The sequence below is a fragment of the Labrus mixtus genome, chromosome 1, assembly GCF_963584025.1.
Source record: "Labrus mixtus chromosome 1, fLabMix1.1, whole genome shotgun sequence".
Taxonomy (NCBI): Eukaryota; Metazoa; Chordata; class Actinopteri; order Labriformes; family Labridae; genus Labrus; species Labrus mixtus.
This window is the reverse complement of record NC_083612.1, coordinates 19,813,266-19,832,435: the sequence shown is the minus strand read 5'-3', so window position 1 is coordinate 19,832,435 and position 19,170 is coordinate 19,813,266. Positions and strand designations below refer to the sequence as shown.

Below are 19,170 nucleotides of genomic sequence, written 5' to 3'. Positions count from 1 at the left end.
TATCATAGTATCTCACAAAGATAAGGCCTACATGTTGAAATATTTTAAGTCAGATGTTTCCAGATGGAAAACTAATAGAAATCTCATAAAGGCTAATTCAAATTATGTGGATATAATACTCGCGTTAAGTTTATAGTCGTACTGTTTTCTTTGGTCAATTCATATTTATTTGTGTGCACCCTTATTTTGGTCAATTAGTCCTCAAACGTTTTAGTCAGAGAATCCATAGAAATAACTCAAAACGAAGTCTGCTTCTTTGAATTAAACTGCACTCCATGAGCGATCATATTATCCCTTTATTGATGAAATAAATAATTAGAATGGAAATGCGTGCTAATTAAAGCATTCAAAATCTATTACAAACGATCCTACAGTTTTATTCAGAAGCAACAGAGTTTGCAGTCAGAACACAATCGGCTGAGTATGGACGAGTTGCCCTCGATGAACCACTGTGAATGAAGCGTAAAATTGTGCCCTCTCCGCCCCAGTGCCATCACTCATAGGCTGCATTCATATCCAAATTACATTAATGTCATGTGTTAAGCCCCCCGCCCCTGTTTAACAAACTTTTTTCTGTTTTTGTTCTGCTAATAAGCGACCTAACCCTCTCATGTCATCAGCAGTGTCACTTGGGAGAGGTCCTGAAAGCCAGGAGATCTGCATCCCGTCCTCTGAGGAAAGACGCGTTTGTGTAACTCTGCTCCAACCTGAGGGGGAGTTTGGACTGTTTGGTCAACGACAGTGGTTCCTGGAAAAGATCTGAATCGTTTTATAACCAAACCCAGCTGCACTCTGGTGTCTGTGTGCATGTGTGTGTGTGTGTTCATGAGGTAGAGGAAGAGGAGAGGAGGGGTGTCTGCGCTTCCCTTACCAAGACCAAGAGAGAGAGAGAGAGAGAGAGAAAGAAAAAAAAAGTTTGGGTCTATTTCTCCCCTTGACTCGTTTTTGAGGCATGAACGCCGAGGCGTGCGTTTCATACAGCGATATGACATCGATGGATTCATATTATAGCCCATCTGCAGCGCCAGGTAGGGATCATCAACACCACACGGACCACTTTAGGACATATCCAGCCTCTGACACCAAATACAGCCCCACTGCCTTCCTGCCCAACAAAGGTCAGGGGTACGGAGAAAAGTCCCGGAGCCCCTTCCAGTTGCAGCAGCAGCAGGAGTGCCAGTCATTGGATGCCGCCGCAGCTGGGCAAGGCACTTTCAGCAAATACCACCTCTTCATGCAGAGGTCTTCTTGCAAAACACCCCCCGAGGAGGGCAAACTGCACCAGGAGAGCGGACACAACGGAGCGCTTATCCCGTGCTATGGTGAGTGGAGAAAAATACTTCAACTGGATTTGATTTGTTAGGCTGTTACATCACAAAAGACAACATTTTTTGTTTTGCTCAAATGTAGTCACTGATGTTTCCCCAATGACATTTGTATTGTCTGATAATATCTTATATCTGTGCAGATCCGCAGATATAGCCCGAATAGTTTGGATGTTTTGTTCTGCAGAAATGCGTAAAATTACCACTTTGGTTCCTTGAACGCAGCAAACCGAACTGAGAGATTTCTTTCCCCGATTGGTCCAAAATGTGCCTTCACAACCTCAATGATAAAGTCACCAATTTCATTTTTCATGCATGTCTATTACTCTCTCTCGTCTCCAATAAGATTTTAAACGTCCTTTGTGCGTAAAAAAAAAACATCAGCAAACTTTACCCAGGTCACCCCAGCTCTTACCGACATGAAGCAGTAGTGATGTGCGTAACACAGTTAAGAAGAGCCTAGTCTACCCGACTATCAAATTGTCCCTTTGGCCATCAAAATTAAATTACGGCGCATATAATGCGATAATCTGCATTACAATCCTTAATATCGGAGCAGGGTCGGACAATTAAATTAGCAGGTTTTCAGATGGCGCACGCAGTGAGCTCCAAACTGATAATATTTTCATTTCATTGCGCTCCCTGATTGGCTCCAATTAGCTTTAATTGTGCAGGGCAGCGCTGTTAAGAGGGAAAGATGAGGACGGGAAATAAAACTTTGACCCTCGTTAGGCTGTCGGCCACTTTGAAGAGGCTTTATGCCTCTTTTCCTCACCAGAAAACATTTGTCTCCTCAGCCTACTTGAGACACAGTAATGAAAAGTAGAGAATCAGGATTTTACCTCCAGAAAGAGGCAAGAGATGCTTCTTGTGAATTTAAACGTTTAGCAGAATTAATTAATCTGGTTTGTGCTTTGCTGCATCCCCGCCTACTCTTACAGGACCCCCCCCCCCCCCCCCCCCACACACACACACACACACAGACAAACATTTGATATGTTAACTTACTTTGCTTACTTTTGTTAAGCCTTAGTGTTCAGCTCTAGGCCACATCTTAAACACGAAAATTAAGGAAACAACAACACGATCTGTTTCAAGTCTCCAGCTTTTTGTTAATGAGCTACACAAACTGATTCCAATTTTTTTTTAAATTCTGCAAAACGCATTTACACACATTCCGCTCAAATGTCCTTTCTCTAGGCTAATTCTTTAAGTTGATGTTGATGTTGTGTTTGGTGTAAGTTAGTATTATTCTGGACTTAAATACTGCCACAAAGACTTGGTGCTCTACTTCCCCTGACTCTCTCTCTCTCTCTCTCTCTTTCTCACTGCTTTTGAAACATTTCACACATTTTCCCGGACATCTAACTTGCGAAAATAACACATTAAGTAGTCAAAACAGGGTAAATTAAATGTTTATATTACAAACGAAATATTCCATTAATGAGCGAAGGTTTTTTTTGAGACTGGTGCTTTAATTTCCAAAAATGTTAATGTTCCCCCTTTCCACAAATCCAGTAAAATCACATTTTACGACAGATGCATAAATAACATCTAACAACGGGCTTCGACTGAAACAGCAGTGGCTCTAAAATGTTATTTCGAGTAATAATATGAGGGGGAAAGTTGTTCGTTTCGTTGACGCATGAAGCCATCACTCCTCTTTTCTTGACGTGCACGCGCTGCTTGTCTCTCTGTGTTTTTCTGAAATGTTCTGTTGAAGACCTTTTGGCATTTTCTGCAAATAGGTCTGCGAAAAACACTTTCTGGCTCCAAATATTCCAAGAACGGAGATCCATCTTTAAAAAACTCATACTGTACTTTTAGAAAAAGCTGTTTTTATTAGCATTAACCCTGCCATGGATAGGCCTACACTAAATCTAGATTTTACATTATGTCGTAAACAATCTGTAGTTATCAGGCCGGATAAATTAAGAAAGTAAATTCATAAATGTCCTTTTAAAAGCCTTTATTCAAAGCATTTTTTTTTCTGTTTTAAACCCAGAGATGAAAATTGGAAGAATATTTATCCCATTTCATTTATTCCCCTGATATTTTCCCCTCAGGGTTGGAGTAAAGTCAAATGTATCCGTGCAGGCTGTCAGGTTAACTATAACAACAAAGAGCCTTGAACATTGTGACCGGATTCACAGTGAAGAGGCAGGAAAAAACATCTCAGCGTTTAGACAAGAGCAGCTCTGCATTAATCCGACTCAGATGTCAGCCCCTCCGACTTGATTTCCCTTTACTCACTACGGCCCTCAGAGACAGAAGTAGTCTGGGTCATCACATTTTAAGATTTGTAAAATTAATGTATTTTAATCAACTTATCTTCAACATAATATTTAAAATGTAAATAAAATGAAATCAGTTTTGTTATAAAACATGAAATAGAAATTCATTGAGACTGGTGGCTGCTTCCTGTGATTCTGACTGACTGCAGGTTGGACTTATCCACCTTTTACTGACTCCTACATCTCTGACTGACTGAACATAAATTGAAGGCAGCAGTAAAATATGCTGAACTCACAGGCTGAGCAGAAATTGATAAATGATTCCTGATGTGTTTATTGGAAAATCCTGCTGTATTTTACATACTGCCATACCTCTTTTATCCAACGTGCATTTTACACAACGTAGAGTATACTTTCAGGTTGCCTTGTTGTTATGCTTTGTGGCTCCATGCAGTCAGTCAAAGGTGATGTGATGATGGCTCTCAAAGCCGCCAACTATAACTGAGACCGTTTGGGCCAAAGGAAAACTAAACAAACATTTCCATACATTAGACTCTTATATGTTCCTAATCAGAACATTAGCAGTCATTAAGTTACATGAATTCAACAAGGAATGTCTTCAAACACGCTTTCAGCTTAGCCTGACACACTGACAGCATTATGTCTACAAAGAGAATGAATACTTAGTGTGACTGTTAAAGGAGCATAATTATCAAAACGGAAGTAAATGGATAAAATATGGAATTTAAAAAAACAGAAAAATACCAATAGGCTAAATCAAATGTAAAGTTTTTACATATTTTTTTAGTAAAACTAGAAACAGAAATCAAAATTGATATAACGATAAAGTAAAAGTATCAATTATGAGAATGTAGAGTCAGTACTGGTACTAATATTGGATTATTTTAAAAAAACACAAAAACAAATTAACATTTACATAATTCATTGTAGTTTAATCTTTAAAATAGACTACTTCAAGGTGATTATATTTTTATATCTGCAGTCATTTAGAAACCACAGCTGTCACATACACGCAGTGAAGTAAAAAGTACAATTTCACGAGTGTAAAAATTGAATTATAAAGCGGATGCTTAAGTCAAGTTAATGTCTTTATTAAATGTATGCTTTCAGGGGTATACCTAAACATCATAAACTGATAGATTTACTGTTTTCATATTAAACTACAGAGGGACTAAATAAGTGCCCTGAGGAAGACTCAACCTGTCTCCTCTTAGTCTCGGAGCAGCCACATCCTCATCTTTGTGATCCTCTAGAGACATCACTCTTCCTCGTTTGATGTGTCCGTGTCTTCTCTCGGTGTCTGAGGGGTGCTGACCTTTAGCCAGGCTTCCTGCCCTCGTCTGTTTGGAGAGCAGGCAGAGCCTCCCTGCATGCACACAGCAGAGAAAATCCATTGGAAACCCCCCATTTAAACTCTCTGATGTCAAAGCACAACACTGTGCAACATTTGGGATCCGGTTTTACTCAGTAAACATTTAACGACACCAAGACAAAGAATGGTATTGTGTTGTTACATGGGTGTTAGATTGTTGGCCTAAGTATCTTGGGATTGTGCCTTTTGTCATTTTTTGGTCATTTAGAGAAACCGATTTTGCAGAGTAATGACAAATTTGCACAAATAACACACTGCTTGTGTGTAATTTAACTACATTAGAGGCTGCAGTTAGTGCCACTTTAAACCACAATTTATTTCTTTGGCAAAGCATGAATTCAATCAAGCTCTGCAGCCCTGCAAGTGTAAATATCTAATCCCCTGCAGAAGCATGGAAAGAAAGTTATCTCCTGTAAACTCAGGTATGATTACACCGGATTGTGAGGTTTTGTCACTTCCATCGCCTTCCTTTTTATTCCTTCACCATCTTTACAACCAGCAAGTACTTCAGCCTTTGGTAATGGCCGTCTGTGCTGATTGGTTGGAGTGGGGAGTAATGGGAACCAGCCACACAGCCCAGACGACCGTGGCACACTTCAGCCTGTCAGTGACATGAGTGGAGGTGACAAGGACGGAGGATCGTTTTACCTTTTAGCTTCAAGTTTGGCCGAACAATTTACATTAGGCTCAGTTTGCATGACTGTGAAAGGGAGAGAACAGCATGCGGGGCAAAGAGGCTCAGACAATCCAGGGCTTTACTTTGGTCTTTTTGTCACCGCGTCATGTAAACTGAACACAAAAACAATCGTGTGGGACAGCTTAAAGTCCCTTCACTCTAATTTGTCTGATTTAAAATTATATTTTATCATGTGCAAGTATTTTTTGTAGCATCGTCCGAACAGTCATGGCCAAATTCTATATTCTTTATAAATCTGCTGTATTTCCATGGTGGACGAATAGCATTGAACCAATAATCATTTAAAAAGTATACACTGGTTATAAAAAGTTTTATCATGACCAACAATATTTTTATGCATACCCATGAATCCAAATAATAGGGATGGTTGGAAGGCACATTCTTATGCCAGGGATTTTTGGACCCCCTTTGCAGTTTGTGCTCTTAAACTCACAGATTCTTAGTTCCTGAATTGTACATTTCCCAGAAAAGCATTTATGTGCATGCACACAAAAGAGGTTTTGATCCGACAACTAAAACTAGAGGATTACGTTTACTGTAATTGCATTTTGCTCCATGATGTGAGAGAAACATTTGGAGGAGAGCTGCAGGGAGGCAGAGAGTCACAGAGGGGGAGGCAGAGTGTGTGAGAGGTGATTTATCAGTCTGAGGCTTTATGGATTCTTTTTTTTTTTTTTCGCAGTCTGTGAATTTTGCTCAGCCCGCTGAGATAGAGCCCAGCTCTGCTCAGTCAGAAGAGTAGAATTTCAAAGTGAAGGGCTACCTATCACACAGCCACAAAGGAAAACTTTATGTGAAGGAAATAACAAAGACATCGAAGAAATGTGCTGATGACTGCTTACTGCAGGTTACATCAACATTGACTATTACATTAAAGACTTGAAATGCAGTATACGTGCTGGGTGGATGTTTGTATGTAGATCATTTGTGTGCGTATCGTCTCAAAATGCTGAGATGAATACACACAGCACGACACAGCAACAAGCACAGTGTCAAGCTATTCATAGTCGAGTTATTTATGCTTCCAAAAGAGACTAGGTTAGATTTCAAGAACAGAGGATCTATCTCTATCCCATGATAAGTAGTATCAAGGCCCTTTAAAGTTATTATTGGTCATAACAATAATGTGTCAAATAGCAATGAGAAACCAAAAGGAACCCTCTTTATAGTGAACCTGTATCACCTGAATCTGTTCCGATCAGTTTGTTCAGCTCCTCCATCGCCTCCTCACAAAGTCAGCCGTCAGCGGTTCACTGACAGAGACCAGAAACAGAGCTCAGACAGACTGACTGCTGGACTTCAATCATCAGCTTACAATGAATCTGTGTACCCGCAACTACTGCATGGGTTTGTAAATAAGAAGCTGGAATATGGGGCGCCGGTGGCCTAGTGGTTGGTTTGCGTGCCCCATGCACAGAGGCTGTAGCTCTCAAAGTGGGCTGCCCGTGTTCAAGTCCAACCCGTGGCTCTGTTCTCACATTCCCAGTCTCTCTGTCCCTGATTCCCGACTCTATCCACTGTCCTGTCTCTAGAATAAATAAAAATCCAAAATAAATCTTTAAAAGAAAAAAAGAAACTGGAATATCTGCTCAAATGTGTTCATAACTTGTTTCAGGTTCTCTTCTTCTCTGATCTTCTCTGCAGATCTTACCCAAAGGGAAGTTCAATAGTATTGTGGGTTAATAATATACTTTTAATAGTATTGTAGATCATTATTGCCAGGAAATGGACTGACAGTACCAAAGCAAGTACCAGAGCTAAACACTATAGTTTAAGTAAAATAAACCCTGTCACTGTAATAGTATTATAATTAGATTCTTTATTAAGGTGCATTCTTTGATAAGGAGAATGTTAATGTGGCAGCAGGTTAAGAAGATGAAGTTAGAGAGAGAGAGGGAGTGGGGAATGACACACGGGAAAGGACACACAGGTCAAATTTGAACCCAGGCCGCCAGCTTGAAGTACCACAGCCTCCTTACTCGGGGCGCTGCACAAACCACTACGCTACCGGCGCCCCATCATCAAGTGTTTTGAAGTAGATTTACTAAGTCACTGGGAACTACAGCTGTCAGAAAATGAACATGATGTGGAGTGGTAAAGGACTATTTTTGAAAGATGTTTAAAATAAAAAAAGATAATCAGCAACAGTACATTAAACATTGAGTTTAACTACTGTAGATAGTATAGGCTTATGTGCGTGTAAATATAATTAGTTATTTTTTCACCTAGATCTTAAATGGGTGATTTGTTTCCCATCATGCAGTACTTTTGAGTATGAATAATAATATGAATCTTATTATTCTGTCTTCTGTGTGTCAGCCTGCAGCCAAGAAAAACTCAAATCTTCATGCCAATCCATGTTAAAAGTTAGTCATTAAAACCCTGATAACATTTTGAATTTCATTTTTCTTCATATTTTACTTTCACTCAGCCTTCAACTAGTTATAGGCACATCATATAATGCAACAAAAAGTTATTAATTAATCACCCTGTTTTGAGCAGAGGTCTTCTGCAGGTGAAAACGTGTTGATTAAATAAAAACTTTTTGTGGCCTTGGAGCAAGTGTGCGGACATTTATTCTCCCCCACTTCCCTCAGCTCTTAACAATAAATCTGACATGGTGTTATGTTTTCCTCCTCTTCCAATCCATCTCTGCCGTTTATGTTTCCCTCTGTTTGGGATATTTCTGCTTCAGTTTGAGCAACATGTTGTTAATCTCCCTCAGTCGCCGTGTGCAGTGTTATTTATTGTGTTTCCTCTTAACACAGTGAGCTGACCCCAGCCCTCTCAGTCAATAAAGATGCAGGGAAGGTGCCCTGTCGCTTTACAGCCCGTTAAATTACACTTTGAAGTTGCCCCTTCGTTCTCAACTGTGAACTAGTAGCTGTCCTCGCTGAAAGTCTGACCTTCACCAACGTCATTCTGGCGCTTATTTCCACATGGGAATAGCCTCCAATAAATTAAAAACGAGGCGCGGTGGAAGGTCTTATATCACTTCTTATTTTCATTTTGAAGTCAATGCCAACAGTGACACACTACGCCATAAAAGTAATTAGAAATGGTCTAAAAGATGGCGTGTGAAAATGTAGACTTTTATAAAAACTGCTGTGCGGAATAAATGAGCACTCTGCTTGTTCTGTTAGCGCATTCATTTCTGTAGAAAACTTTTACTGTGACTCTGATTTTTCTCCAAAATGTGCACAGAAACTGGAACAGATGCTGACTGCTGGATTCACTGCAGTGAAAATAGAACATTCTGTGGTTGCAGCTCAAAACATATTGGCAATGGTGTATTTATCCGGCAAGTAAAAGAAGAATAGAAAGAGAAAAGGCTTAATCATTTAAATATTATACATATTTGAATTTTAGCAGTACAAGTACTATTGTAGGGAAGTGCAGCTGTAAGCTAAAATTATTTTTTGTTTCATGGAAGAACTGTTAAAGAACTTGCTTCAGTTTACCCACAGAGGTTGAATCCTGACAGGCATTGTTAGCAGTAAGACTTCCTTATGTCCATACACATGGTGCCCTGCGGGAGGGCCCACTGATGTTCACCTTGGGCAGCTACAGCAGAGACAGCACAGACAACAAGCAGGAGATTGTCACAATATCCCGCCCCTGCCAAAAAAACATCAGTGACATTCGATCTAAACAACAGCCTTTGATCAGTGAGAGGCCTCATGGTTTCAAACAGCCCTCGCCTGGTGGGGACTGTGGGTGCATGCCAGGGAACTATGATGAAGTATACAGAGAGTATTTATGCTGGGATTAAATGTATTTACTCCCATCAAACCTAAAAGTACATGCTTGTCAGGAACAGCGAGGCAGTGTTGCAGGCGTTAGACCCACAGAGAGTAGTCCGCCACCAAACCATGGCTCCTCAGCCCCAGTTGACAAAGCCGCAGGCCTCGCTGAATCTGGGAGACCTAAAATGCATCAATCCCGTACTAAACAATGCACACTGAAAACACAAGACAGGTTTTACTCTCCAGCATTGAAAAAATGCAATTAAAGCAGTACAGCAACTTTTTTTTCACAATGGGACTCCTGGACAGCAAACCTCAAGACTATTTTTAAGAAGATATACTTTATTGATCCCACAAGGGGAAATTCAATCTCTATTTTGGTAACGGCTAACAGTAAAGGATCTTATTGTTACTGGTTTTAAAATAACACCAGCCTGTCCCATCATCTCAATAAATCTACAAAAGTTGTTTAGTTCAAAATGTGTTTATCTGACATCTGTTTTTGTGAGGAGAAACTATTGACATCTACAAGAGGCAGTTTTTGCATTTTATGATGAAGAAAATATCAATATTTCAACATTGAATGCAGACCATTGGCAGGAAGATAACACGTCATCTTCAAAATGTTGCACTATTACCATTACAAATAAAGTTATTAGAACTGAGATACCGATATCAGTTTAAATTAAATTAAAGTTCTGCAGCAAAAACATTTCTCCAAAAACCAGAGAATCGAAAAAGACCAAGTACTTTGAGTTTTCTGTTGTATCTTTCATCACTAGAAGTACTCTGAATTACACAAGTCTCATCTCCTCATGATGGATTAAGCTGGGTCTTTGTAATATAGCAATAAGTAAGGTCTTTTACCTACTTTTTGTAAAGTGTCTCCAGATAACGCTTGTTATGAATTGGCGCTATACAAATAAAGATTGATTGATAAAAAATGTCCACTAATCATATCAGCAAATTATGATTAAAATAAAGGAATGCTGTGAATGTATCCTTGCGCCTCATCGCTCAGACTTGTGCTGTTGGCATAAACACTTGAAATCAACACTCTATGCATGTGTCTGTCAGACAGAAAGTGAGTTTATGACAAGCTATCCATTCACCTCACCTTGCAGCAACACTGCCTAACATGGCAGTGAGCTGAGGGTCACCGAGTGTGTTTGTGACATCGTCTGTGCTGACTGAGTACTGAGAATTGTCACAGAGCTCAGATGTGCACACCTCCAGGTTCTAACCTGACAAATGGTTGGATGAGCAGATGAAAATAACTTCACCTCAGATGGTGTTGAGGAGCAGGAGGGTGCAGCGCTGTGAGCCACCACTAGACTGAGCCAGAGAGAGAACGTTCAACGGTCTTGTGAAGCAGCCTGAGACCAATTGTTTCAAGTCATTACATCCTCGACAATGTGGATGTGTATTTCTTCCAAAAGATGTGTAAATAAACTGGACAGTTCAGTGAAGGGCAGCAGCAGGACCAACAGAGCTGCCAGCTTACATGAACACTGGCAGAGACACGCTCCCTCAGTGTGTGTGTGTGTGTGTGTGTGTGTGTGTGTGTGTGTGTGTGTGTGTGTGTGTGTGAGTGAGTGAAAGACAGAGTAAAAGATGTCTGTCTAGAAATGACTCCCCCAGAAAATTAATTGCGACAGTCTTGCTGCCAGGTGACTTTTGCAGCCACAGTATCAACTCAACCACAATAAGAACTGATAAATAGTGTGAAGGGAGGGAGGTTAAGCAGTTAAAAAGTGGGAACTTTCTGCCGTCAGTCTCAATTATGGCTTGGATGTGTGTTTCCCAGCACATCACATTATGATTTACGAATTACAACTGGATCATGTGAGCAGTCAGTGATCTGGGCCATCCATTACACAGGCTGATAGACAAACAAATTCACACATTTTCAGAACCAAGCGCCAACAGATTTCACAACTTTTCTTCACAACGAGCAAGAAATTCCTTTGTTCCACCCCATCAGACCCGATAAATTATCATACTGGATCTACGAGTTACAGATTTACTGTCAGAGGCGTTCGACTGGATATTAGAGCCGAGAAGAAATGAGGCTTGAAAAATGTTTGAAATCTGTCTTCCTTCTGAAGACTTTCATATTCATTCATTCAAATAATCCTCTTTCAGGAGACATTTCAGTCCCTTACTGTATGCATGGACATTTCATAAATGAAGGGTTGTTGTATATCTGTGTTGACATGCAGGTCGTGTTTAAAGTCCCAGAGGTTTTAAGTGTTGCAGAATGCCAGTTTTGAATATTCGGAAGAAGGCAACCAAATCTTTGAAGTCTCAAAATTAACAGCTTTATCCATGTGCTTTATTATCTTACTCCTGTGAAGGATCCACACATGACTTAGCTCAGTCTACAACCTGCAGCCAAAATCATGAGGAAGAGTTGTGTAACATAATACATTCCATATTCATCGCGGTATATTTTATGTCCTGCATAGTGAAAGTGATGGATTGTGTGTCTCTATCCTATAGTGAAGCTACCTTTTTTGCAGGACATAATATATTTTTTAGGTTTATCTCTTTAGTACGAGGGTGGGTTACCAAATTAGATTGGTTATGATTCCAACCTTTCAATCTGGATCCAGCACATTTTTTTTTTTAAACAGTTTTCTTCTGCTTCTTGCTTCTGCAGGTAAAGACAGTTCCGGTCTGACAGACTCTGACTTGGCTCCGGACTCTGACCCACCTGGAATGGACTCCAGCTACCTGTCTGTGAAGGATCAGGGCGTAAAGGCGGCCTCTGATAGACCACCAGGCACAGACCTGTCGAGCCCTCTGGACAAGGGTGATGGCGGCGAAAGCAACAAGGGCAAGAAGAGACGCAATCGCACAACCTTTACCAGCTACCAGCTGGAGGAGCTGGAGAAGGTTTTCCAAAAGACGCACTATCCCGACGTGTACGCCCGGGAGCAGCTGGCACTGAGGACCGACCTGACTGAAGCCAGAGTACAGGTAATATAGGACTCTATACAACAGGGATTTTTAAAATCTTTTGTGCAGCTAAATAGCCAAAAAAAAAACAGCTGACCAGACTATACAAGTAAACAAAAATATAGCAGACTAAAGTTGAATTAAAAAGCTACAATGTACAGTACGCAACAACTTGCCTGTCCTATCAGGAAGTGAAAAAGAGTGCTTTGTCATAGCAGAAGACAATGTTATAACAACACAACCCCATGGATCCTTCAACATCTGCAGCTCTGCAGAGATAGCGTCACTCACAGAACAACATGAGAGATTTATCTGGTGATGTGAGAGTCGAAAGGAGAGAGAGTGGGGGAGTGGGAGCTCACAGAGGCCAGGGGGCCCATGGGGCTGAGGTTTTTGAGCTGCCTGGGCCTCATATGTGCAGATTGTAGGAGAGCACACTTTCATCCACATACGAGGAGACATGTTTGACTCCACTGCGGGATGTGTCAGTGGGCTTTTTCTTTGTACCTGAGCTGTTTGGTTTCCTGAATTTAAGAGTTCAGTTCTGATGGTGTTAGTGCCGCCCGAGGCTTAAAGAAACCTCCCTGACTGTAACCTTTCTGGCAACCTTCTGACTTATAATATGCTCACGACTGCTGTAATGTATTCCAACAAAGGTTTAACATAGAAAAGGACCTCCAACAATTTCTCTACATATGTTTTTGTGTGTGAATGTGTGTGCGTGTGCACCAGAGACTACCAAAGCCCCTGGCTTTTCTGTGTTTTTCTTTCATTAACATCCTGTTCAGACAAGAATGTGTCCCTGCTGTGGCGTCCAGGGTAGGTGTGAAACTCTTCCCAGGAGCTTTGAGCAAGTTAGCGATATGATATCTCAAGTCATATGATCACTGAGCTTTTCTCAAAGGTTATGATGTATTTCGTTTTTATGTGATATAAATATGATATTTATGCTTTATTTTGTTGAGTGATGGTGCTGTATAAATTTGGGATAAGAGCTGGATTAATAACAATCTTTTACATGATGACCTGGAGCACTGACCAGAAAGCTTCGCGGTGAAACACAGGAAATGTGTGTGGCTTCAGGGTTATAACTCAGCCCAGAGTTTCAGAGAGTATGCAGCTCTGCACTGCTCTGCTGCTCAGACTATCACAAACCTGCCGGCTTCAGATGGATGCAGCTTTACAGCCCTCAGCTCTCCCAGCGGCCCTCTTAAACACTCAAGTTAAAAAGATAAAAGACACGAGATGCCTCGTCTGTTAGAGAACAGAGCTCTGTACTCGGTTCAGGTCTTTCACACGCAACCAGACTCACAGCTCATGAATTCTGAGTCTGGAGCGAAAAAGGTTCAAACTGAAGAAAAAGGAGTTTTTATTTTTTATTTTTATCAAAAGGCTAAAAAAACGAGTAAGACTCTGAGGATAGTGATAGAGTGATATGACACCCCACGGTCTGATGGTGCTCACACAAAAGAAAACAAGGGACCTTCTAGTCAAGAAACCTTCAGGCCTAGAGTTGTTTGCTTTTTCAGGCTCAGTCTTTCAAAGGAAGATAGCGAGTTCAGATCCAAGTCATATGTACTACAGATACATGGGAAGGTCAAAGGTCAAGGGTCAGGGTTTCAACAACATCACATTTCTCAGATTTACCTTCTGTTAGAGCTCGGGGGAGCTGGGATGTCTCTGACATGTGGGCTTCAGCAGACAATCACAGGTGTCTGTACTGTATGAGCTTAAAGAAGCATTAAATGCTTTTCAACAGTACAGCGTCATTCTTCTGAAACAAGAAGAGAGAAATGATCATGTCAAAAAACATTCTTTAAGAGTAAATGAAAAAATGTGCTGTAATATAAATAACAATTAAGGGTCAGACGTGGTGAAAAAAATACACGATTTATCCACCATGAGTTTTATCTTCAGTTACTATCACAGCTGAGTCACTGTTTTCAGATTTGAATGCAAAGATCTAAGCAGAACATTTTGGAGCTCTAAATTGAACAAAAGAAATTAGAAGACATCTCTATTTTTTCTCTGACTTACTGTGCTGTACTTATCAATAAATAGTTTATCATAAACATTGTCTGATCAAAAAAGTTATATTTAAAAATTAGGCCAGGAAAGGCTGCCTGCCAGCCAGGACGCTCTTTTAATGAGATTATTCATATCGATGAGGTTTTCCTGGTTAAATAATCTTATCATTATGTTATTTATAATCTAAAAGAGCAACAAGCAGATACATTTTGTATCTGTGAGATTTCAGAATAGTGAGCAAAGTTAAGATAATCTAATACAACTTGCACCATGTGTATCTTTTTTTAATCACTGCAATGGTGTACTTGAATTAGCTTAAATCGACTTGGGAAATAAAAAAATCATGTGGTAGCAGATTTGAGGGTAAAATAGAACAAACTTACATGTAATGAGCAACATCATTGGTCAGGATGTTTCCATGATATTATTGGTACTTTGAGGGTGTTGGAAAACTGAAGCCAGGCTCAGCCTGGGATTTCTTTTGGCTCTTGTATGGAGGCTGACATGAGTGACAGCAGAGGCGGGTTATCAATCCTCTGAGCCGGACTCTCACTTCAAAGTGTTTTCAGCCCCGTACAGCTCTCCTGCTGGGGCCGCTTTGGCATTTCTCTGCTCTTTCTCTCTGGGGCAGTAACATAAATAAAGCCTCACTGAAAGTCCACCAGCTACTTAAGCTGTCATGGTCTTTACCAATTACTGTCACAATGCATGTGTGCAACACAAGAATATGTTCTCCCTGTAAAATAGCCACAGACTCTGAGAGGAACAGGCAGTGAGCAGATTAGAGATGTTGGTGACAGTGATATTTAATATTTGTCACTAATATGTTTAATAACCATGGAGAAATATTATTTTAGAGACAAAGAGTGATCTAGTATGGAGTTTTAGGCCCTTAGAGAGACAATGAAGTGGAAGATGTATGAGTGTAGCATGAAAGAAGGATTACATCCTCTGCTATGTGTGCTTCTTTACCTTAGAGGGAGACAGCATCTCAAAGCGAGGAGCTACAGGCCTCAGGAAATTAAAAAAGGAAAATGTAAACAATCCTCACTTATAATCCTATCTCACTTTTCAATTTCACATATTACCTCCTCGGGTTGTTTTAGTTATAAACGAAATATGAGAAATTACGTCAGAAAGTAAGAGAGAGTAAGAGCTAAATATGTGCTATAATCAGTCCAGACTGAGAGAAACCATCAGATAGTCCAGTGTTGTAAACAAACTGTTCAATTCGGACATCGAGTTTGACAAAAAGCATGTTAGGTCTGAAGCCCAGCACAGAAACGTATTTAAATGACTTTACAAACTCTGATGGTAATGCAAACACATTGAAGCCTACAATAAACAAGAGTGTCAGATCTAGATGTCCTAAAAGATTACAGAAAAAGAGCGAGTGATTGAGAAAAGGCTCTGCTTCTGTCAGAAACAAATAAGCAAAGGTGAGAGGCACAGGAAATGTTTACATTTTGTTTTGCAGTGAAGGGAAGGTTACAGCCAACAGTTCACTTCCAATGCCATTCAGTTGTGTTTGTGCGTGTGCACTGTTAGCATGTCAGTTTGGAAAGACGTTTTTGATGTACTGCAGATATCAGTTTTGTTAATTAGCCTTGAGCCTTCTGGCTTAGATCGGCAGAAAGGGAAATCTTTAAAATGCTTCCATTTAAGATGTTTATCTATGGAAAAGTATCCCTCAGATTTATGGAAACTTCCTGTAAAAGGCTTAGGTGAGCACATCTCTCCTGCACTGTTTCCATTTTTGATGTTTGATGTTACATTGGGTCATTACAAGGAATAGGTGGTTTTTTGAAAGTTTAGTTCCCTTTTTTTAGGGAGAAAATTACCCTGCTGGTTTTATGACTTTCCGACATTTTCTCTGGGCAGGTTTGGTTCCAGAACCGAAGAGCAAAATGGAGGAAAAGAGAGCGATTTGGTCAGATGCAGCAGGTCCGGACACATTTCTCCACAGCCTATGAGCTGCCTCTTCTGACACGGCCTGAGAATTATGCACAGGTAAGGAACGAGTTCTGCAATTTTAGGTTTTTCGATAACAATTTGACATTCTTCAGCCCATAAACTCTAAACCACATGCATTTTTTTCTTCAATAATTTGCTACTTGGGCTGTTTTACTGCTTTAACATTATACTTTGTGTCCTGCCTTCCAGCAAAATTAAAGAACGCAAATTATTGTTCCATTGGTACTATTTAAATCAAATATGACCTGATGGCATGAGAGGCAGAAAGTCAATCTAAAAGTAAAAGTGAAGGTTAATGGGCTCAGCAGCCAATGTAGTGTGTAAATTACTGATGGATGGATTGCATGATTAATGAACTCAACAATGTTCAAAGCCTCACTTATTTTGCTTTTTTACCAATGTTGAAACTATCAATATTTCAGATTCAGAACCCTTCTTGGATCGGTGGTAGCAGCGCAGCGTCTCCTGTGCCGGGCTGTGTTGTGTCCTGTGACACTGTGACTCCCTGTATGACACCTCATCCCCACTCTGCAAGCGGGGTGTCTGATTATTTGGGTGTGCAGAGCCCTGGAGGTCACATGGGTCAGGCACACATGGGCAGCCTGTTTGGAGGATCTCCCGGGATGGCGACCAGCATCAACGCGTACGATCTGAACATGGACCCTGACCGCAAGTCCTCTAGTATCGCTGCTTTGCGAATGAAGGCCAAAGAGCACAGTGCAGCTATATCTTGGGCCACATGATGTGTTGATACTTGCTAGAGGGGGAATCATGTTGACCTCTTTAATGTCTACACAAACCCAGCATGGGGGCACTAGAATTTTTTTTTTTTTTTTTAAACCTCTAAAGGCAACAGTGACTACCTTCAGAAATGTTGCAATAAAATAGTTCTGCAAATAAATGGATGGATGAGGAGAAAACAACATGAGATTTGGTAAGGCAGGTGATGTGGCACAGTCATGTTTTTCAGCCCCTCTGGTGGGAGAAGGCAGCCATAGAGGAGAGGAGTTAGCTTTGTGCAAAGCATGCTGGGAGTTGATGCAGTACTGTACAACAGGAGTTGCAGTGTAGTGCTGATAATGTACAAAGAATATTTTTAAGAATTAAAAAATCCATGCACTTATTTGCCAAATTAGTTTTTGAACAGTGCTTTCAGTGTTGTTGTAGTTCTCTGTCCAGGTGCTGTTTTATCTTACGTTATTATTTAAATTTGAGTGTCAGTGTTTTTTTCTCCCCATCAGTCTTTTTGTTTCTGAATAAGCAAGCATCCTTAAAATAATCTTAAGTTCAAATGTCTTTGTTAAATGCCATTTACATGTTATTCTAGGGAATCTTTGTCAGCGCATCAGTGTGTACCGTAAGTTACACTGTTATGATAGCACTACAGAAACCTCTTTATATTGAGCATATCTGACACATTGTGAAGCCTGGAGATTCAAAACAAACATATCAGTTGCTGAAAAAGTTTGACGTGGTCCGACCCTCTACACACAACATTTACAATTCAAACACATGAAATGTGGTTTGTTTTAGTGTGGTCAGGGCGAGAAATCCACCTGCCACACTGACTCAGCCTGCTGACGGCCCTAGAGAGAGGAAGGGATGGAGGAGGAAGTTGTGTGTGAGAGTACGAGAGGGGCACAGCAGGCCTGCTGCTCTCAGGGCTGAAGAGCCTGGGAGCGCCAGTCTCAAAACAGAGCCAGCTCTGTTTCAGAGAGGACAGAGTCCAAGTGGACATAACTGTGCCCCTTACCATTTCCAGTCTCAGGAGTTTCAGGGAGAAGTACCTACTAGTCATTCTGCCAGAAATAACACCAAAATCAGCAGCGGCCACCTTTGAAACAAGAGGAGGCTGGTGGAGATTACACAGAGTGTGTTGACACTGAAAGGATGTCAGTGTTCAACAGCCTTTTCTGGACTTTACCATGGCTATGTTATGCTATGCTGGTATACGCGTTATTGTATGTCTATCTATATTTTTTTTCTCATTATTTCTTTAGACACCAAACTAAGGACACCATCATATAAGTTAATGCAGAGCAGCCTGTAGCTTTGCGCTACACCTCAGTTGGATTTGGACAAAATATTTAACTAGAAAACTGACATCAACCCCTCCACCCCAAATATAATGAGATATCTTCAAACATATCTTAGTGACATTGTATGCAGGTCAATGTTACATTTTAGTTTGGGAAGCAACAAGAACAACTAAGGTGATTTCTAGTGAAATTATGTTACAGGTGAGGTATTAGCAAATCTGAATCATCAACCAAGCAGTGCAGGCAGCTGACCCAGGGCTTTAAATCCTGCTGTCAGTAGTTTTTTTCAGAAGGCGATTTGTTTGCTTGCATATTTGTTTCTGAATATACATTGCTTCAGTGCAATGCTGACCTGGTCCATCATTATTATGCTTTGTTGTTGACTTATCTTATAGCTTTCAAAGCAATATTCTATGCTTGCTGGGGTTAACTTAAGCTTGAGGCACACAGGTAACACAGTCAACATGGAATTTAAAACACTTACCTACAATATAAATGAAGCTCTTCCTGAAGGTCCTCTTCATCCTCTGTCCTCTCTCATCGTTCTTAATCCTCCAGCATGCTAACAGCTAGCATTTTGTTTGATTTAGTGGTCTGTTTCCCCTTCTTATCCACTTCTCTCGTTTCTTAGCGATAAGAAGAGAAATGCGGTCCACACCTAAATTAACTTATTGTATTTCACCATTATTATTATTGTATAAACCACAAGTTTAGTAAGTTTTAGTGACTCCTTAACTATAAACTACAGGAGACCTGTATGTTGTCCTACCACA

At 40.5% G+C, this 19,170-nt stretch overlaps 1 protein-coding gene across 1 annotated transcript; it reads left to right on the top strand.

The window, feature by feature from the left end:
- Positions 1-647: 647 nt before the first annotated feature.
- Positions 648-18,437, top strand: alx4a (ALX homeobox 4a). The gene is made up of 4 exons (XM_061046265.1): positions 648-1,322; positions 12,058-12,377; positions 16,266-16,394; positions 16,781-18,437. The coding sequence occupies exons 1-4, from the start codon at positions 953-955 to the stop codon at positions 17,099-17,101; spliced, it is 1,140 nt and encodes a 379-aa protein (XP_060902248.1). The 5' UTR covers positions 648-952; the 3' UTR covers positions 17,102-18,437.
- Positions 18,438-19,170: the final 733 nt, after the last annotated feature.